The 22,569-nt window shown below is 35.0% G+C and overlaps 1 protein-coding gene across 1 annotated transcript in view; it reads left to right on the top strand.

Moving 5' to 3' along the window:
* LOC129225904 (ovochymase-2-like) overlaps nt 1–22,569 on the top strand; it is a 51,440-nt gene that overhangs the window by 13,162 nt on the left and 15,709 nt on the right. Inside the window, exons 3-7 of the mRNA XM_054860436.1 lie at nt 2,978–3,218; nt 5,124–5,237; nt 7,588–7,801; nt 12,696–12,819; nt 17,880–18,045. Coding sequence (XP_054716411.1) covers nt 2,978–3,218; nt 5,124–5,237; nt 7,588–7,801; nt 12,696–12,819; nt 17,880–18,045 — 859 coding nt within the window. The remainder of the gene's footprint in view (nt 1–2,977; nt 3,219–5,123; nt 5,238–7,587; nt 7,802–12,695; nt 12,820–17,879; nt 18,046–22,569) is intronic.

The raw sequence follows: 22,569 nt of genomic DNA, 5'->3' as shown, positions 1-22,569 counted from the left end.
TCATATTGAAAGTTTTGAATCATGGCTTCTCCGGAGTAAACATGAGTTTAAAGACATTTAAACATTTGGAAACTCTACTTTTTGTACACTTAGGGAAACATAGCAGAGAGCTTTTTTTTTTTTTTCTGTGTGTGTACTACAATTAAATAAAGCGCACGGTTTTTTTAGTGATCTTTGTTTTTGTTAGTTCATATTATGGAAATTCTTCAAATTTTTATCTGCTTAAATATCGTACTTTCGTTTCTTACTGAATACTATTTCGTTCTTTATATTCATTGGTGTTTTACTTTTATGGGTAAGGAAGAAGCTCGATTTTTAATCACGTCAAAGCGGTGTGTTTTGACTCCTATCAGTTAACACAGAAACGAATGAAAGTAACGATTGTTTCTCACAATTATTACTGACCCAGGCAACGCCGGGTATTTTTGCAAGTACTTAATAAAAGTTGAACGGATGTAGCTGGGACGCTGTCAAACTGTTGATCATAAAAAATTACTATCTTCCATCCAAATATTCCTTTTTTAAAACAGTGCAATAAATATTGAGCACTAAGTTACCACCCCTAAGCTTGGGCTAAGGCAAAACTATGTTTAATATATCCCGGCAGCCCGGTTCTCATATCCAGAAACTGCAGATTTACTTCGTTCTGGACTCATCCGTCTGAAATAGGGATTAATTGAGCAGGAGGCAGGTTTCATCTGATTAAAGCTGAGAGTGTTAGCAAACTGGTAGATAAAATAAATTTATCCTCACCAGCGGGAATCCGCAGACATGGTGCGGTGCAACTCGCAAATTGAAGACAAAGCTTGGGTATTGAACCGTAAGTTACCGCCCGCCCTTAAGCGAGGGCTAAAACAGAACTTCATGCAATGTACCGGCAGTCCGGTTTTCCGTTCCAGAGACTGAAGTTTCTTCCTTGTTATGGACAGTCTGGAAAAGGTAAAAACCGAGCTGGAGGTAGATTTCATCTCATTGAAGCTGATAGTACCAATAAACTTTTATAAAGTAAATTTATCTCACCAGCGGGAGTTCGCAGACATGGTGCAATTCAACTCGTAAATTGATAGCAAAGCATGGGAATAAAGAAGTAAGGTAATTAATTAGGAGCGGTAATTTACTGCTTAATACCCAAGCTTTGTCTTCAACAGGGGTGCCCCTCCCACCAAGGGGAGAGAATCATGGCGCAGATTGCGCCATTGAAATTTTTAGGAGGGGTGTTTTGAGGGGTATTTTTCACTTTTTGGTTAGGGAGCTCTTGCTTTGGAGGGGGATCTTCAACGATATTTAGAGGGTGCGCCCTTGCTCTGAGGGGGGTGGGCACGCCTGCCTTCAAATTACGAGTTGAATTGTATCATGTATCCAAACCCTAGCTGGTGAGATAAAATTACTTTGTCCACCAGTTTCTACCGCTCCAAGCTTTAATGAGATGACATCTGCCTCCTGCAAGGTTGCTCCCTATTCCACACTGATGAATACACAACAAGGACGAAACTGTAGTCTCTGGATTAGGATTTCTAATCCCGCGCCGATTTCAGTCCCGCGGGATTTCGAGATTGTAAGGAGCTAGTCCCGCGGGATCCCGCGAACTTGTCTCCCGGGATTGACTTGGTTCTCCTAAAAATAGAAAAAGTTGTGCTTTTTAGGAAGGACTGCTTTTGTTACTTGAACTAGAGTAGTTTTTTTTTTAAATTCCGTACACCAACTGAAGAGCACTACAAAGTCAAATTCCAATTAGTAAATATTCTTTGGTACGCAAAAGTGTGTGTCCTAAAAAGGTTCAATGCATCTTAACAAAGCATCGCTAGTACAGGGTGAGAAAGTTTTTTTGCTCAAAAAATGATGTGCTTGACGGAAACACGTGCTGTGACTCCACTTTTGCAAAAGATCCCCATTATCTTCTTCATCTTCTGAAATAGATTTTTGTCTTCTTCATCTTCTGAAATAGATTTTTGTACTCTTATGCCTGGTTTTTTCCCAAGAACTGCAAATTTCGGATAAAAATGAAGGCTATGTATGTTTTGCTGCATCCAGTTTAACTTGCAATAAGAATACCATTGTTGTTTCATAAACGTTGGACATTGAATCGGTGAATTTGATTCATTACTGCAAGGGGTGAGTGCTACTTGGTTTCACCAAGTCGTAGGCTCAGTAACAGTTTTTGGATAATTTCACTAATTTTACCTCTCACTTTAAAGAGAGATTCAAAAGTTTGAGCAGCTTAATTAACTGCACTGTCATGCCAGTCATCTTATGTTTCATCCAAGTTTCTGTAGCCTCTTTTAGAGTCGTGCCGAATGTATAAATGATGGCAGGTTTTACATTGCTTTCTTCTTTGTAGAAAAATATTGTGCACTTTACGTTAAAGATTTTGAGTGCATTCCTTAAGCTTACAGAAGTTCTCCAATATTGCATTGAGGCTACCCCAGCTGGTTTTGCTATCTCTTTATCTTTTCTAAAGCGTAATTTTCTGGAATTTAAATTTTAGTGATGGTTTTTGAAAATGTTTTTAAATTATACGCATTTTTTCAATTGCTGAACGTATGAAAACTAAATCCTCCGAATGAGAATACCAATTTAATCTCAAAAAAAAATAAATTCAATTCTTATTGTGTTCTTAAATGTTAAATCCACCGCTCATTACGTGAGACAGAAAGTTTTTCTTGCTCTTCTTGCCGATGTAAGAGAAGAGTTCTTCAAACTTCAGATAATGCCTGTGAAAATAGTCCTTTTATGAACGGTAAAAGTTGGAAAACGTTTACATGGAAAAAAATTGCGGGATGGAAAATCAAGCGGGATTAATCCCGCTAAATATCATGCGGGATCCCACGGGATTCGGGATCGAGATTGGAAACTGTACTCTGGATGGGATAACCGAGCTACCAGCATATTGCATACGGTGCAATAAATGTCTGCATTCCTCAAGATAAAAGAATCAATTAACTGTTATTCTGATAAATTTTCATAACTTTTTCTGCAGCACGTTCGGTTGACGTTCAACGAACTAGACATTGATACAACAGATAGCTGTGAAGCAGATTCCGTGAAAATTCATGAATTTAACTCAGACGGAAAAGGCTTTGTCGTGGCTGTGCTTTGCGGGAGTCGTGTGCCCTATGATTACGTTGCCGATTCTCATGCTGTGCAAGTGACTCTGACGACTGACGAGTTTGGTAACAGAAGGGGATTTAACATTACTTATTCGCCGCAGTCCACATCCAGTAAGTTTTTTCTTTGCACTTCATTAAAAAAGTATTCTAAAAACGTCATTTCAGAATTCCTATTCATAATTTTACAGAGTATTTGTAATGAGTCAATTTACTTGCACTTTTCACCTACAGAGTACATGCTTAATTCTAAGCTCTATAGGTAGGTTTGAACTTCATAAATTGCATCAAAAACTTCCGTAAAATTCTTTTGAAAAATTTCCATTCAAAACTTTCACAGAGGCTTTACATACTGCTGTAAAACTCTAGCTTCTTTCGAAAATCTTACTGAATTACTAAATCCTACATTTGCCAGATTTTCGGACCATCCTAATTTTAAACATAGTTCAATGAGTAAAATGAATTTTGTGGGGAAAAAGGTTGTAGTCTGCTTAAGTTAGACTTCACTCAACTAGAAATGGAAAATACTGCATACTTACATTGGAAAGGCAATATATTGCGCGTAGTTGAGCAATACCATCTGTGAACTAACCCGTTTTCCACCTGATAAAGAGCGGGTCGAAAATTTTACGAGTAATAATCCGCTTTCTTCCTTTGCATGTGGAATGTTTTTACCACTTTCATTGGGCCGACTTTTCAGAAAGTGTAAACGAGCTCTAAGGAAAAGATGATGTAATCTTTTCCCATCTCTGTAATAAAAAGATATGTTACTGAGCTTTGCAATTCAGAAGCAGTTTTCGTACTGAGTTTTCAAAGAGAATAATGGGAACATGGAAAAATATGTTCTGGGGAAAACAGATTCCAGAAAAAACTCACGAAAAACGAAAGGGAGTAGAAGAAAACTTGTAAATCCTTCAATCTGACATTCTTGTAGAATCAGGCCCAGATCTGCGTACCTGCCGACCCCGCAGTACAGAGGGGCCCACGTCTTTGAGAGGCCCAACGGCCTGAAAAATTGATTTGAAAAGCTAGCACTAAGATTTGTAACATTGCAAATATACACTGCTAGCCTCTTTGGAGGGGTCCTACAGATTTTGTTGCAGGGGGGGGGAGCAAAATTTATAGATCTGGGCCTGGTCGGCGCCTTGTCTAGTGGTCAGAAAAGTCTGATTGCGCAAGGCTGCACTTAGGGCAACCCTGCATGGCACAGACTGCGCCATTGAAATGTTAAAAGGGGGGGGGGATTGTGAGGGGACACTTTCTTTTTTGGGAGCTGTTGCTCTTGGTGTAAAAGGGATTTGTAAAAGGAAGTAAAAAAGGAAGTAGTGTATTCGCGAAAACATTTTCACTCAAAAATCGGCCTTAATTTCTATTTTGCTCACCCCCGAATGAATGTTGTTTTTTTTTTTTTTTTTTTTTTTTTTGTTTTTTTTCGACTCGACCACACGTGGATATATGCCTAGAAACGTACAGACACCCTAAATATCCATTTTGACGATCCCCGAGTTAATTACTACGAGTTTTCTCGTGACGTCTGTATGTACGTATGTATGTGCGTATGTGTGTATGTATCTCGCATAACTCAAAAACGGTATGTCCTAGAAACTTTAAATTTGGTACGTGGACTCCTAGTGGGTTCTAGTTGTGCACCTTCCCTTTTGGTTGCATTCGGATGTTCCTAAGGGGGTATTTTGCCCTTGTTTGGGGGGAAATTATTGTTAATTTCGATGTAAACTCAAGTGGTGTCATAATTTGGCGGACACTTTGGCGATATATCGCCAGTCTTTTGGTCGCCAAGTTTTGTCACCAATTTAGTGACAAATTTGGCGATTTTTTTTTAAAATCTGGTTTCAATTTGGCCACTGTTGGTGATATTTAGAGAGTAAATTATTGACTCACATTAAAATTGCCAATAATGGGAAAATTACATTAAGTTGGAGTAAAAGGAAGTCATGTGATGCACACATCAGCTCGTTTTCTTTTTTGATTTAAACTACTTATCTTGTTTTATTTCTGCAGGTGTCTGCCCTTCCGGTAAAAAGATGTGCCGCAATCGAAAGTGCGTAGATTATTCTCAAGTCTGTGATGGAAATGACAATTGTGGGGATGGTACAGATGAAGAAAAATGCACAGGTGAATTTAACTTGAAATTACAGGCGATAAATCCGCTCAACTAGGAGATTCCTTTTTTTTTAATACAATCAAGAATGCCTGATTAAAAATATTATGACAGGGCGAGCTTAAAATTTGATTTTGAACTAGAAACACAAAGTTAACACTCTCTGGTGTAGACAATGTTGTGGTACATGAATAAATTCTGTACACACTTCCGTAGCTATCTGGATTTTTTTCAACAGCAGGGATGTATTTCTACTTCTTTTGTTTCGAGGTGTGACTTATGTGGGCTGTTGCAAGCTACATTTATATTTTTCAAATGTTTATACTTAACCCTTGTTCTCTATCATAGGTAAATTTTACATTTTTAGACAAAGTTATGGGCTAAGTGGAGAATCAACTTTTTTTTACTAGATAAGAAATACTTTTATCACTTATTTTTCCCACTTCTATGTAAGGATTAATTAATATGAAAAGACATTTTTACAAATAATAACTTCTAATACTTTTCCTCAAAATATGAAGCATCAGGATGTTATTAAGTTTTGACGTTATATTGTTCCGATTGGAAGCATGTGTGGAACTTTAAAATAAAGTTTATTATTAAAATAATCGTGTGTTATCTACTTTAAAAACCTCTTCTTCTTTGATATTACATCTAATTTTTATTTTTTAATAAAATTATTGTTTTTTTTCTTGTTTGTTTCCCCCCCCCCCCCCCCCCCCCAGTTTTTATGCAATAACGGTCAACTTCAAGGCGCGAATGGAACCTTAAGATGTTTTTTGCATTCGAAATTCTTTTGAATGTCCAAATATCTCTATAAACGGCTACTTTTCTGCCATAAATTTTAGCGTTTATGATATTTTGATTTTTTCACTCAACCCTAATGTCCACTTAAAGGATTTATGACGGAAGTAAAGATCTTTCTGAGGCGTTCTAGTAGGTGTTCTCTACCAGCTATGCAAAAGTCAATATATAGTGAAACCCCGAATCTACGCTTTTCTCTCATTTAACGTTTTTTTCATCAGGTCCCAGTTTTTGTGTATACTAATAATGTTAATCAAACCCGGATTGTTTGTTTATTATTTATGAATTTACCGCGTTTTACGTTTTCCCTGTAAGGTAAAAAAAGGGGAGGAAATGGTTCTTAAAAAGCAACATGTTTCATTTGTGCTTTTTAAAAGATAATCCACGTTGTTGAAAGTTAATCTATGAAAATAGAAATACCACTTGACTTTTCATAGAGCAATGAAAATGAAGAAGGAGAACCGGAAACACAGCCTGTCACTTCTTTCAATATTGCTTTGAAGAGTTTATAAACAGAGAAAGACATTTTTTTTCTCACACAGACCAGGAAAATAAACTTGCAAAGTTTTTCAATCTTGGAAGATCCTGCGTTTACTTTGAATTCAATGGCTAAAAAGCAATCCGCTATTACGGACTGTTTTCAACTTAAACGCCCGAATTCGCAACTAAAGGTTTTAAAATGAGCTGATATTATGATATCGTTAATAATGTTGTTTTCGTAAAATATAGATATTATACTTTTTGAAAGAGTCATCTTTACTGCCTTTAGTTATTTTCTGTTTGATTTTTGCTTTTTATATATTTCTCGTATTTTACGTTTTCCTCCATTATACGTTTTCTCGTATTTTGCGTTTTTTCACTCAGTTCTTTAAGTAATGTATTATCGGGATTTCACTGTAGTTATGAGTGAATTCGAGTGCCAGATTCAAGTACGATATTCGTTCCCGTTACTACACCCAAACCTGTTTTTGTGCGGTCCTTTTTTCTTTTTTTTTCTTTGCGCGATTTTTTTTTTTTGTGTGTGTGGTGTGTGTGTATGAAAATTATTTATAAAACGAGAGGAGATTGTTTATAAAACGAGTGTGAGGTAGTATCTTCAAGTGACGACAGGGGCATCCCGATGGAAAGTTAGTGTGACCTCCCAAAAATGTTCTTATTCAGGAAATTTTTCGGGAGTCGGTAAAATTATTATCATTTGGTTAATTTTGATTTCCTTTAAGTATAACTTTTTGCGTTATTTTCTATGTGAGACTTTTTTATGCTGTCCCTATCCACCGCATAAAAAAAAAATATTTTTTTAAAACTGTGTTGCAAAAACAACTTTTTATAGCTATTCGTGAAGTTTCGAACAATTTTTTATGCGATTTTTTTTTATGCGGTCCTTATCCAGCGCACAGCGCATAAAAACAGGTTTGGGTGTATATTAATAGTGAAGCTTTCATTGAAATCGAGGCGAGATTAAACAACAAATTGGAGATTTAATCATAATAATTGCGCAACAAATTTTGTCGAATTCAGTGTTGAAAACTGTTTTTACTGATTTGAACTAAAACTTTGCAGTTACATTGCCTACAACTGAATGTGGGAAGTCGGAAATCAGCCCGAAGCCTATGTCTTTCTTAGATCGAATCGTTGGTGGTCAAGAAGTCACCGAAGGCAGCTGGCCTTGGATGGCTGATCTACAAGAAAGACTTGTCGAGCCTAATGGTCATATGTGTGGCGGAGTGTTGATTAGTGCACAGTGGGTGCTTTCTGCAGCACATTGTTTTGGAGGGTGAGTTTTTAAAATCTACCTCCGTATTTATACACTGAGGGTTTTCGTAATCTGTTTTAATAAAATATGACTCGTGACAATGCAATATGATCAATCAAAAAATATTTACTATTGAACTCGAGGTCTCTTTCTTTCTTAGTACGTTGAATAAAATTAACATCCAATACGCTCAAATCGTGGTTTTGGACATTGACATTCCTTCTTAATATGTTGAATAAAATCAATTTCTAACACGCTCAAGTCGTGGTTTTGGACATCAACGTTCCTTCTTAGTATGTTGAACTTCCAACACTCTCAAATCGTGGTTTTGGACACATCAACAATTTCCTACCACAGAAGTAGTAGCTAACTTCCAAATCATTACCTTACATTCACCTGATCTAAAGTTTTTTTATTTCTTGAGATGTTGACTCCGTGTAACATCTCGTCACAAGACTCGCTGTTGCTTAAGATAACTACTGCACGTGGAGTTTTCGAGAGAGTGTGTTACTATTTTTTTCTCCGTTACAGATTCTATATCGATACCTTTAAGTATTGCTTTGAGAATCTACTGAGAATTTTCCTCTTAGATAAATAAATGATATTTTGCATCCAACATCTTCACTAATTCTTCTTATTTTAACGGTTTCGAATTCAACACGATACTTCATTACATTACATTACATGAACATAGTTTCATGTACATGCTGTTGCTCTGGATTTTCTTTACATACAGTATACATAGAATTCGACACACAACTTTACATTTTCATACTCAAAATACCCTAGGATAGGGTGTTTACTTTATTCGTCACGGTCGCGTTTTTTACATTTAAGAAAAAAAAAATTAATAGTGCCGTTGGATCTTGTATATACACTGTTCGACATTGAAAATGCAGCACCAAGAAGGAGTGTTCAGAAATTTATGCAAATTTTAGAGTAGAAGTATATCACTGAGTTATGTAAATGATGTGAAATACGCAGCTCTCCGACGCGCGTGAAGTAAGATATAAAGGAAGGAGCTTGCAGAATGGGCAATATTCGTGTCGTTATTTCTGACTAGAGAATTATCGAAGAAATTTTGTTTTTGTCTTGGAGGATACGTGTAACACGAGAGAATGCCAGGCCGACGTCAACGAAGGCACTTCCAGCAGATAGACGATTTTACGAGGAGTATGGTGATCGGACTGAAAAGGGGAGGTTGGTCCGTACGTCAAATCGCAGCTGATACCCACATGAATGCGAGCATGGTGCATTGGTTGGACCGAAGATGGTTGGAACAACGAAATGTGGCAAGATTGGGGGGTGCAAGGTCAGCCAGAGTGATGTCAGAACGCGTGGATCGACGCATCCACCGACAAGCTGTAGCAGACCCACAAGTCACTTGTTCCTCGATTCTGCAGCAGGTGCAAGATACCCTGAATGTTCCCGTGTCAGACAGAACCATTTCCCGTTGTTTGGTCGCAATCACGGCGTCCGCTACGAAGACTGCCATTGACACCACAACAAAACTATTCGCAGTTCTAAAGTTTGAATACGCCATCTTGCAGTGGATTAAGAAATTTGTCGAAGTGGTAAAACTTTTCATTTTCCGCCGACAAGTCAAATGTCATGTCAGGTCATATTCTACGTAAGCAGGTCGGCCTTTGTTTTGCCTCTTTCATCAACCATTGGTCAGAAACAGCAGCAACTCGTATAGTTTATTTGAATGGTGTCGTTTCCGAAATTTTCAAAGTATTTTTTTTTTCTGATGCAGCATGCTTAAAAACATAGGATTCGATCATTTTGTAAACAATTTCATAAAGTTTAATATTTTTAACAATTGGTTTAATATTTTTAATTGGTGCGCAGATTGAAATTCATTTTTGACGCTTCTGCATATGACATCGCAAGTGATCAAATGCCATTCACTGATGCCATCTGCGCAGAGCGCGAACAATCATAACCTGGTAACGCGGTTGACACCAACGCGTTAACACTTAGCGCGCCAAAGTACATCACCTGCGTCATCAAATGTCAAAAATCGGACATTTAAAAAAATTGAACAAAGAATAACTGTTGGTGAAATAAGTTTTTTTCTGACTCCATGTCTTTTTTTTTTTTGCTTATTCTATCAATTTCAGTGACCAAAAGTAGTACTTTTGACTGAAGGAAACAACACCATTGCGAAAAACCATTAATTGATAGAGGTTAAATATCGACCCAGCCCACATCCAGAACTTTACATAAACGGAAATAAATTCATTTTTACTGATTCTAGACTTTTATTGTATCAATAATGCGCTAAATCTTGCACTTAGCTCATTAATCTATGAATTGTGCTTTTACAAATAACTATGCATAATGGGGTCGTTTCCAAAATTCTAAAAGTATTTTTTTTTTCTGAAAAGCATGCTTGAAAACATAGGATCTGACCATTTTTTTAAATAATTTGTTTACGTTTAATATTTTTAAAAAATTACTTAAATCGGTGCGCTTTCATTGTTTACGTTTCTGCCGATGACATCACAAATGATGAAATGCCATTCAGTGTTGCCATTCAAAGAGCAAAATGTTTAATTCGCATCTTTACTCACGTGTATTGGCAACGATATGGTTGATAGCAAGCTTAGAACGCAATATTTAATTCGCTTCTTGATTATCAAAACATGGAAAAGGGTGGAAACACGGTAGAAAGGTAGAAAGATGCGCCAAACTGCATCATTTGTGACGTCATCAAGACCACTCCTTGTTTAAAATATTGGACATTTAAAAAAATTAATTACAAAATAACTGTTGGGAAAATAAAAGTATTTTCTGGGTTCATGTTATTATTATTATTATTATTTTGCTTATTCCTTCATTTTCAGTGACTAAAAATAGTACTTTTGACTGAAGGAAACAACCCCATTATGCTGATTTCTCTGGGACTGTGACAGGAATTAAATATTGTTTGCATTCACTCGCCATTGGTTCTGCATAATTTAATGAACAAACTATAGCGTTGCCAATTTTACTCCCATTGGTTAACATTTATTCCATCATTAAAAAATTTTGGTTCACTAGCCTGGGCCTTGGGGGGCTCGGCGAGACTGACGCAAAAAAAAAGAAAGGAAGGAAGGTAGGAAGAAAGAAAAAAGGGACAAAAAAAACTCATTATAAGAGAAAACGTAAAGATTAAGTAAAATTTACTCTTATGGTATTTACTGTTGTGGCTCTTAAAATAGAGTTAATTTGTTTTCTAGTAGAATATTGATTTTTTTCTCCCCCCTTTCTTTTCCTTCCCTCCCTTTTCTTTTTTCTTCTTTTGAGAGGTGGAGGAGTGGGAGCTGCACGGTGACATAACTGACAAGGGGCCCACCTTGGCTCTCTGCGACCCTGATCGAAAGGTAAGGTTGAAACTGAAAAAAGTGGGAAGGAAATTTCATGTCTGGCGAAAAGTAGTCAACATCAAATTTTCTCCCAGAAGACCATGATTTGTGGACTGACTACGCTATGATACCAATTGAGGTAGTCAAATTCGCATTGTTGGTACTGTTTGACCACGTATTGTATGTAATTGTCAATCGGCCAAGTTAAAACGATTCCATCTGAATGAATCTAGCAGGGTAGAAGGGAAAATAACGATGGGATTTTGATGCACGCGTTTTATAATGTCACTAGTGACTTATTCATTTATTGCATTCTCTAACATAAAATAAGGGAAAACAAAAATAGTTACCATGGAAACAACAAAAAGAAAAGAAATAATTTTCATTTCGTTCAAGAACGTAAAAGCAAAATGGTAAGCTCAAAACTTTGTTGTGAATAAATGAATCAATTTTTGCCGTGAGAATATAAACCGAATATACTTTAGATTTAAAAAATGTCGCTGTGATAAATTTTCATTTTTACAAAACTAAGGCTAAATAATAGAGAGGCAAAAGTGCACATCTGAAACAAACCAACTAACATCCCTATAAACTAATAGATACGTCTATTTCCGCCTACAAACCGGATATTAGACTTTCCATGTAATCGATGGTCAGACAGTATGATACCCAGAGCAACATTCTGGGCAACTGACGCATGTTGTCGCCGTCTCGGGCTACTTGAAATCTGTTCAAAGGCATTTAAGGGGTCTAAGGACCTTTAACCTTCAAAATTTTCGATTTTCTGGATAAAAGATATGTTATGCATAATTTAATTCTAAACAATTTGATACATTACTTATTACCATACGCAAAAATTTTTTTCAAGGTATCATAAAAATGCGTAAACTTTCCCTATAAAGATTCATGTTAACAGCAGCTGTTTAAGTCTCTTTCTCTCAGGTGCCGATTTCTCGTTTTGCGTGCATGATAGCTTAGAATGTTTCTTACATATTTCCGTAAAGCTTTTCATGCATGTTTGTCTGGTTTATTTTTATGATCTGAACCTAAATTTTTACTAAAAATAAATGTTAATATTTTTAAAAAATATTTTCGCCCAAAATTTTATAAAATTTCGTTATTAACTTATGAAATTTCAAAAAAATAAATAAATTATTTTAAAAAAAATAATAAATTTAGGTTCAGACCACAAAAATAAAACCGAAGAACATGCATGAAAAGTTTGTACGCACATATATAAAAAACGTTCTGAAACATCATGCACGCAAAACGAGAAACCGGCACGGCCGGCACCCCAGAAAAAGACGGTTTAACAGCTGCTGTTATTATATATCTCTATGGGGAAAGTTTACGCATTTTTACCATAACTTGAAAAGATTTTTGTGTATGGTAATAAATAAGTTATCAAATTGTTCAGAATTAAATTATGCATAGTATATATTTTTTTCCAGAAAATCGAAAATTTTTAAGGTTAAAGGTCCTTAGACCTCTTAAGTGAGATTCTACATGAAATGTTGTTTTAATGATGCACATTTTAATTTTGTCATTCTTTTATTCTGATTTAGTCTTCGACGTCCTGATGATTGGCGGATTCATCTCGGAAACCACAGAAAGTTCGATGTCGATGTGGGTGAACAAATCAGATACCCTGAGCGTATAATCATTTATGATGATATCTCACCAACGACGGTAAGCGGATGCCATGTTTTTAAGACAGTTTTTCTTTGAGATAGACCTTTTAATTTTCATCTTCGCATAAGCGATAATAAAATTTTTAAAAAGGTTTTTTTTCCCTAAAGATTATTTGTATAAGCTTGGATTGCAGTAAAAAGTATGAAATAAAATAAGTATATGATATCTTGATCGCAACAGCCAAAATCAGCTTCAATTTTTGGGTGTTGCAATCAAGAAATCATATACTTGGTTTATTTCATACTTTTCATTGCAATCCAAGCTCATAGAAATAGTCTTTAAAATTAAAAAACATTTTTTTTTTTAAATATTTTATACGAAAAATTTTTGACTTTAAAATTTATTTGAGGTGAAAATGTTTGAAAGTTCAAACATATTTTCTTGTTATCCATCCTTATTTTAAAAAGAAGATAAAAAACGGTATGGGTTTTTATTTTAGTTAAAATGTATTGCGCATGAAGAGAGAGAATAGCTTTTTTTTTTGAGCAATCACGATTGCTTATTGCTTTCATTTGACTGTCCTTGACGTTCCGGTTCCTTTTTCAGCTTGGACCAGGGCTGCAGCACCACCGTCCACCGGCGGCGGCGCGGCTGGTCCTGAGCACTGTCCACCGGAATCCACTTTTGCTGGGCGGTGGCGTCCATGTCCTACACACGCATGCTCATATACACTCCCCTACGTGCGCACGCCTTTACACGCATACACACGCCTACGTGCACACACGTAAGCCTACACACACAACTATACACACGTAACCACCCAGGAGGAGGGACATGCTTGGGGGGGGGGGGGAGCCGTTTCTAGAAACAATAACTCTAATCAGTAGGGTCTTGTCGCAACTCGTGATTGCGAAAAACATAATTTGAATTCAAAGTTTCGGAATTCAAATTAGAATTAATTGGGGGAAGTAAGTGACAGATTTTACTTTTTTCTTTTTCAGTTATCTTTTTTCAGAATTGCTGGTTTGTATGCTCGAATTTAAAAGCAAGCAATTTGGTTCAAGTAAAAAGAAAAAAAAAAGCTTTTAAAAACGCCCACTTGCTTAAATTTAGCCTTGAAACTGATTTATTGAATTGATTGACAGTTCATTTATTCATTTTTCATTGTTTACGGCAACATCTAAAAAGCGGAAATATTTTTAATTTATAATTACTATTATTTTTCACTGTTCTGGCAACAATTCTAAAACGGAATCAAAACGCAGGATTATGGCACATATTGTAAGCTAAGAAATAGTCTTTAATAATAATAATAAAAAACACAAGACCAAAAACGAACGAGCTATGCTAAAAAGTGCAGTTTACGGTTTTAAATTTTAAAGCACTCATTACTCCTAAGCTAGGGGACTCGGCATCCCGCTCGTTTCGATTGCCAATCCCCATTTGCCGCTTGCGTCGCACAGTGGAGTATTTGACTGAAAATCCTGGCCAAAACTAGTTTGAAATTTTCACTCTTCTGAAGACGACACCCTTGTGTGCGTTTGAGCGCTGTACGGCGAAGCTATCCCACTTATAGACATGAAACTTGATATACAAGTTGTCTGATAGGTCTGATGTTACAATTTGAAACTCGATTTTTTAAATTTGAATAAGAAAATGAAATATTTAATATTTTATCCACGGTTTACACTTTTGCATGTTTACGACCGTAAAAACGATCCTAGTAAACGTAGAAAAAAAACCAATGCATCACTAGATGGGAAAAATAATTTTCTTCAAGAATATGGTTTGTTTGAAGTTCTATCGTAATTAACTGAATTTCTAGGAATTTTCAAAGGGAGGTCACTGTTTCGACTTTTTTCAATTATTCAATCAATGAAGCTAAAATTCTTACATCCGATATTCTAATAATGTTATGACTCTAAAACTTTTTAAGGAAATGATATAAACACCTTACCTTCATTTGCAGCCGAAACGGTGAAGTTATGTTGTTTCGCTGATTTATAATGAATTTTTTTTCAATGAGTTGAAATGAAAATTTTCAATAATTTTCACGCGATCCGAAAGCGATGCAGCAGTTGGCTCCTTGCCAATAATGCTTATACACGTGAAAAGTAAACATATGTTTGATGCGAATGGCTATTTTCCTCGTCTTTTCCTTCGAAGATATGTAATTAAGTGCACTGTTCGAGAAAAAAAAAGTGATTAAAATATCCTAGTATTCTGTACAAAACGCTAATTTGAAACAAAAAAAAAATCAATTTTTTTTTTCGTTTGGTTTCAATCGATAAAACCCCGAGTTAATCATGCACAAAAAGAATAGAAGACAAGGGTTTCGGGGTTACAAAGAAACTTTTTCTATTGTAAAAAAATAAATAAATGAACTAGGAAGTTATAACTGTAAAAACACTCGAAAATAGATATTCAAAAGCTCTTTGTTTTTGAATTGTATATATTGTACATATACCCGTACCTTGGTCGATCCTTAGTTTTACATAGCGTGATGTGTCCCGCTAAAAATTATACAAACAAAACCTTGGAACTAAAATTTAATCTATCTTCAATTTCACAATGAGTAGGTAAAATGTCTTAAATGAGGATAGCTCGCTAGCGTTAGGAGACAATTACAATTGTCTCCTAACGCTAGCGAGTAGGGGGGGGGGGTTCTTTTCCCCCTTATTCTACGTATAAGGGGGAAAAGAACCTATCTCCTCCGGCACATTATTTGCAAAAATGATCTGAAAAAATGTAAATATTTATTTATTTTATCTAAAATCTATCTCAATTTTAAGGAAGAGCAAATTTTCTTAGCGAGATCACAAAATAATTTAATTTATTAACTTATTGACGTGCATGAGAAAATTAACATAATTGAACGCAAACACATGTTTTAGGGGTGCAATAAATTTTTTTAGCGATGCATAAAAGTAAGCGTTTTTCGAAATTTATTGGAAGATTCTCATTCCATAACTTACATCTTTATACATTGACGAAGCTGTTTCTCGTAACCCTGAAACTCGTGTCTGAAATTTTATTGTTGTTTGTGCGCTTAAATATGTTGATCTTTTCATTCAGTAGTACTTATGATAACTTTTTACAAATTAATTAAATACTTTGTAGGAAAAATTCAGTTAAAATCATGATTTGTCACAAAACGATCAGATTATGCACTTTTTTCAAAAAAAAAATCATTTTAAAAAAGGGCAGTTGTAGGCGGAAGATTTTTTTGCTGAAATTAGCACTAGAGACTTTGCCAAATATGATGCAACTTTCAAAACAGCCCGACCAAGCCCGACACCCATTTAAAAAGCTTTCTCTAGTTATAAATTAAGGCGAAAAGCCTTTAAAAATCTCCCGTACCAAGGTTTCTTTATTTTTTTTACAAAAAGAAAATAAAAATATTTACTTTGATTTATAATTAGCACAAAGCCCTGACATATCTTTATCCCGTAAAATTGATTTGGTTTAATTCCATTCATTTATAAAGCCACAAAAAAATCTACCTTGAAACGTAATAATTAAGCTCAAACGTAACAAAAAAACGAAAATTCTTATAGAAATCTCATTTTTTACCGAAGCTATGAGCAATTGTACGTGACTCAAATTTCCAAAACAGGTGCCGATCGATGCACCAGTTAGTCAACTATCATAGAATAAATTTTCATAAAAATCGGGTAAAATTTTAATTTTCGACTTTTGGCCAGGATTTTCAGTCAAATACTCCACTGTGGCGTCGGCTACCTCGCTCCGTGCGGCGATCAGTTTAGTTCACCGTTCACCAACCTGCTTCCCAACCCGACGTAGACGCATTTCGCCCAGTCTCATCTTCGACAACCAAGCTGACTGAAAGAATTTTAATAGCTGAAGAGCATTAATTGTCGTTTTAATGAATGCCTATGCTGATTATAGTCGTCCAAAGATGAGACCGGGCGAAATGGGTTCCTCGGCCCGGGAAATTTCGAATCTTTCGATACCTCATTAGACCTCTCAACTTTCGGTGGTTCTCGAAGACAGGAAGTGACAGACAGACACGCATACGTTTAAACTGCATAGATTAAAATGTTAAAAAAGTTAAAGATAAAAAAAAAAACCTTGAAATATATTTTAGGCCCGAATGATCATATCATAATGTGTATGCTTAAAATTGACTGGTATATGATTCATTTTAGGCATTAATACATAAACCCATTTTGTCGTTTACCACGTAAAGCGGTTTTGTCTTTATATCAATTTGAAAGCTTTTCCTTATAAATTAGATCGAAATTCACATGTGGTAGAGATTGAAAAGATTTCCGTATTAAGAAGCTTATACTGTATTTTGGAGCGAAAAGATGATAAATATTGAGTCAAGAACGCAATTTAATAATTTGAGTGCCACTAAAAGCTAGTAGGTTTGCGGTACATTAATTGGGTTGTTTCTCATTTCAAAAAAAAAAAAAAATAATAATAATAATAATAATCATGGTTGAAAACAAAGGGTGAGTTAATTTTTTCCTGAATTTTGACTTATTTTCGCTCTTAAAAAATAATCGTTCAGTCGTTGTTTTCATTTTCGCGTCACTGTGAACAAGTCGCTAGGGTTACCAGAATAAAGTTTCATGACAATGCCAAACTTCACCAAATGAATATTTTATTTAACACACAATTCTCGTGTTATTGCTCGCATTGAAAAATCACCAAAAGGTGATATCTTCTCAAGAAAGACAGCCACGCTCTCCGATTCAAGATGACTTTCTTCACTCGTGACGTCACACGATGAAACATTTTATTACAGAAATATGACATTTAAAAAAAATATATTGAAAATTAAATGTTGGGAAAATAAACGTATGCTCTGGCTCCAAGTCATTTTTGTGCTTATTCTATCAATTTCAGTGACTTAAAGTAGTACTTTTGACAAAAGGAAGGTTCTTCAAAATGATTATAATAATAAATGAGCAAAAATAAGTTTAAAAAAAACATTTAAATACTAAAACGATTTTCTTAGCGAATTAGAAATAAATTCAAAGTAAAAAACTTTGACGGATAGGCGATAGCTTTGCATTGCAAACTATTATTTAATATAACGTTTTTCTCTCTCTCTCTCTTTTTTTTTTTTTTTTGGATGAATGAAATAGTTTGAGCAGAATGGAATATACGACTTTATGCACGACATAGCCCTCATCAAATTGAATGCTCCAGTGAAGTTCACGAAATATGTAAAGCCCGTTTGTCTACCAGATATGATGACTACGTTGGACGCCAATAGTAATTGTTACGCAATTGGATGGGGAGCTACAAGAGGTAATTTTGTTTTGTGTTTTACATATCATCTGCGTGCAGGGTTCATACTCTATTTGGATGAAAAAATTCCATGACTTTTCCAAGACTTTTTCATGACTTCAATGAAAATTTTCATGACCTCATTACACGAAGAGAATAGCACTATTTAATCTCAAACTTGCTAATTTTTGGAAATGAGCATTAGCAAAACGTTTACATGGAATGCCACAGTCTCATTGAAGCACTTACTCATAATGGAAAAAATATAAGTGTACATGTACACTTAAAAAACTAAACAATTCTTATTTGTCTTCATCGTAAATTTAAGTAAAGTAAAAATGCAGTGAAATAAATATGATACTTAAATGTCTGATATTTTTTTTATATAAACAGGCAGAATGATATTGAATGCGGCAAGGATTGAATGAGTCATCACTAAGTTTCAATAAATTTGCTTCAAAAGTTGCCTTTTAGTGTCAACAGTGCATTTAATCATCCACCTAAATTGACAGTACTTTGGTTCTTTAAAGTAAAGTCACATAGTTTATTTTTTTATTTTTCTAAACCAGATCTTTTTTGAAAAAACCATTCAGCTACGAATCAATCTTTTGATTCAAAAGTATACTTGTTTTGTTTACTTATTTGCACATTTTCAAAAGCATATAAATTATTAGGTTCAGAAATTCCAGAACATGTTTGATTCCTGACATTGAATGTAGCAGTGGGTCGCATGGATTAGTTTTGCAGGCCGTATGTTGGGCACTACTGTTTTAGAGAATTAGAATTCCTCTTTTTCTGTATTCTATCGCCTGACTAAGTATCTTTATTTTCTCAAACCTTCAACAAATTAAGATAAACCCTGATAAATTTAATAATAAAGTTCCTATGAGTGATGGAATCGAACTCGGATGCAACTGAATTGCTTTTTTTTTTTGAGTGAGCTACAGAAGTATATGCAATGAGATTTCAAAATTCAAATTTGATTCTGAGATCGTTCAATTTTCCACTTTTAATCTTATATCTTTAAACGAGCAATTCGCAACTCCAACGAACTATAGGGGGCACTGAAGTCACTGTCTAATGGCGGACTTAAAAACTAAAATAAACGCACATGGTAACGAAGAAAATGCTAAAAGTGTTGTGATTTTTGTTCGTACGTATGATTTTTTCGCTTTATTCTTTTTAAATTAATTTTCAAAGTCTTGTGGATATTCTGGCCCACGTAGAAAGAAATGAGAATTCAAGAAGCATTTTTAAACGTCAAAGATTAATGCAAACTACGTAGTTCGTAGTTCTAAGCAGCTATTTCCACGATGTTGAATTCGATATTTATCAATTCTTGATAAAACTAAATAATAATTGTGGCCTGACAAGAATAACAATTAATGCTAGAAAATTCAATATGACATTACAAATTGTTTTCGAAAGAAGATACTTTTTTGCCTTGCTTGGCTAGCGATTATTGTTTTCCATTTGTAGCTGAGTTATTTCTCTCGAATTCCCGAATCGGTTAATTTAAAAATTTTCTGTTTCGATTTTTCCAATTTCTGAGTTACGATTTAATTGTGTCATGTTATGCAAATCATCAACAAAATTCTCACGGATATATGGGTGGTAGTTTTCTTTTCAGTTGATTGACCATTATTTCTTTTCACTTATCGAATTCTGTAATCTTACTACCATTTTATTCCACTCATGATAAAAATTAAAAATGGTTTAACTAAAAACGCGAAATCTCGCCAAGGCTACTTTGCTCGCACTATACTAAAACTATAACCCTAAACAAATTTGGCGAAACCTTTCAGCTGAGAATAAAAGGAATAAAGTAAATTCTTTCTCGGTTATTCATTTTGTTCTACGATAATATATTCAAGAAAATATTTTGCATACCGTCCATTCCAACTAAATACTGCTGTAAAATATGGTAAGTTTAATTTATTTAAGATTAAAAAAAAACCCATATTCTTACAAATTCATACAAAACAATAAAAATTTTTACCTTGTATAACGTTATCCAAGTTTGTTAATCCAGAATTTTCGCTTTCACCAATTATTAAGGAAATAATGAAAACTAACATTATTTTGAGAAGCTCGAGAATACTACTAAGGGACGAATTAATTTCTGTAGCTGAAAGCAAACTAAGACACATCGATTGCGTTAATAAATACTCAGAACAAACTGCCTGTGTTTAGGTCAACAGACACACGTGGAACGCAACGTGGCAATGTTTTAGTTTCATTTGCAGTTTTGTAAATCACCGCAAGGTAGCGTATTCGAGCGCTGGAGTTCCGAATTCTTGTGGGTATGTATATATTTTGTATCTCGAAAACGGCTCTAACGATTTGGATGAAATTTTGGATTTAATTGTAGTTTAGCATTTTAAGTTCATCTACATCAGCATTTTTTCTGTAAAAACGCGATTTTTACAAAAAGGAGTTTTTTAATATAAAATCTAATTGAGTTAAGCCTTGAAAAAAATGGTGAATTGACACAGAAGGCAGACGATCTGCAACCATAACAATGAAAATTCGTTTCTTCTAGCTGTAAAATTTTAAACTAGCTTAGGATTGCCTGGCTTGTCTGATATTAGCCACTTTGGCTCATTTCAATCACACTTGGCTAAAAACAAATTCAAACGCACTATGTAAGTCGATGTAAGGCTTTTTTTTAAAATCAAAACTATTGCTTGGCCGTCTTATTTTATTTTGGCTTCTTATAGCTGAAATGATTATAATGCTGATGAAGTGTTTACAATGTATATCTCTCGTTTCGAGGAATTCATCGAGAATCTTAATATTTCGTTAACGTGATGCTTTTCGAGTATATTTGATAAAGCATCGAACCTTAGAAAAACACGAGTTGACAAAGAATAATTCTTTTAAAGCGGAGCAAGGCTCGGTCAGCTATACTGTTAAATCACTCAAGAGTTCTAATGCTCCCTCAGTTACTGTTACTTTCTCTCTGTTCAAGACAGTTTTCCATGACTGGAAATTAATTTCCATGACTTTCAATGAAAATTTCAATTTTCCATGACTTTTCCAGGTCTGAAATTGGCTTATTTTTTTTCCATGACTTTCCAGGATTTCCATGACCCGTACGAACCCTGTGCGTGTGTCTTAATAAATTCTCTGCAACACATTCACCCAGGGGCACCCCGATGGGAGGTTATGGGAAGTCACCGCGACCTTCTAAAAATATCCTTATTTGGAAAATTTTGTCTGAGATTTCGCAAAACTACCATCATTCGGCGAAATTTGGAGTTGTATTCGGTAAATTTTGGAGTTTCATTCAGCAACTTTATCATCATTCGACGAAACTTCGGTTTTACACGGATGCCGGCAATGCAAACAGATAAAATTTTCCCCTCTTTCAAAATCCAAACTCCTAAAGATTGCAAAATGCTCGTAATAAACTGCCTTTTGGCGTGGTAATAATCAAGCTTGGACCACTAGAGACATTTTATGCGATTGGTTCCAGAGCTCTTTCCAGAAGTAAAGTTATAAAACTCACACAGCTCAGAACTCACTGGAAGAAGAGCTTTTAGGAGTGACAAAGGAGGCCAAAACCAACGAAGATACAGACGTAGGTGAAGCACAACCAAAAATGTTCACATTGAAAATTTTGAGCCATTCCTAGACAATAGAAATGATCTTTCTGATTTGTTAGTAGAGGAAGATTCTATCATGGAAATGACGCAAGTGATCATCGATGCGTTCATGCTCTGCAAAGAATTGCAGAGAAAAATTCTTAATGACTGCCAAGGGACTATCATTGCCAGCTCCTCTTTATAAACACACCACGAAATTAATTTATGTTTTCCTTACGCATGTTGTGCATAAAAGTCGATATAACTACACATTAAACTTATTATACAATTAGTCATCACTAGAATGAAGTATTTTGTTATTTACGGAACCAAACCCCCATTTTAACACTAGTATTAGGTCTCAATTTTTTAGGCCCCAAACTTGTAACTCCACCGAAGCGATACAGAAAAGACTGCATTACTGTGATTGATATTACAAAAATCGAAAAATTGAAAATTACCGTCGGTTCAACGGGAATTTAACAAAATGACACAAAAACTGGTTTTGCCATCTCATATTTGTTTCCATGGTCTCTAATTCGGCAATATATCACCAAATGATAGCCAGTCTGAGACGCTATATTAGTTTTGCATTGAAATAAGTAATTAATAGCCACAAAAAATGAGTAATTAGCTTGTTTAGAACACCCGATCGAAAACAAAAAAAGAAGTGCACAACTGGAACGTACGCACACCCTACATGCGAAAATTTAACCTTCTACAGCTTACCATTTTTGAGTTATGACATATGAGAGATACATACGTACATCCAGTTGCAAGAAACAACGCAATTAATTAACTTGTTTGGCACCTGAATGCAGTATTAAAAACCAGTGATGTTGCCAAAATTTTTACTGAGGGTATACTCCCAGTAACGAGTTATGGGCAATATGTATATGCGATCATATACATAATATGTCATAATATGAAAAATTTTGAAGCTTGAGGGTATATACGC

The sequence above is a fragment of the Uloborus diversus genome, chromosome 7 (genome assembly GCF_026930045.1).
Source record: "Uloborus diversus isolate 005 chromosome 7, Udiv.v.3.1, whole genome shotgun sequence".
In the NCBI taxonomy this organism is placed as follows: domain Eukaryota; kingdom Metazoa; phylum Arthropoda; class Arachnida; order Araneae; family Uloboridae; genus Uloborus; species Uloborus diversus.
This window is presented reverse-complemented; position numbering and strand designations above follow the sequence as displayed.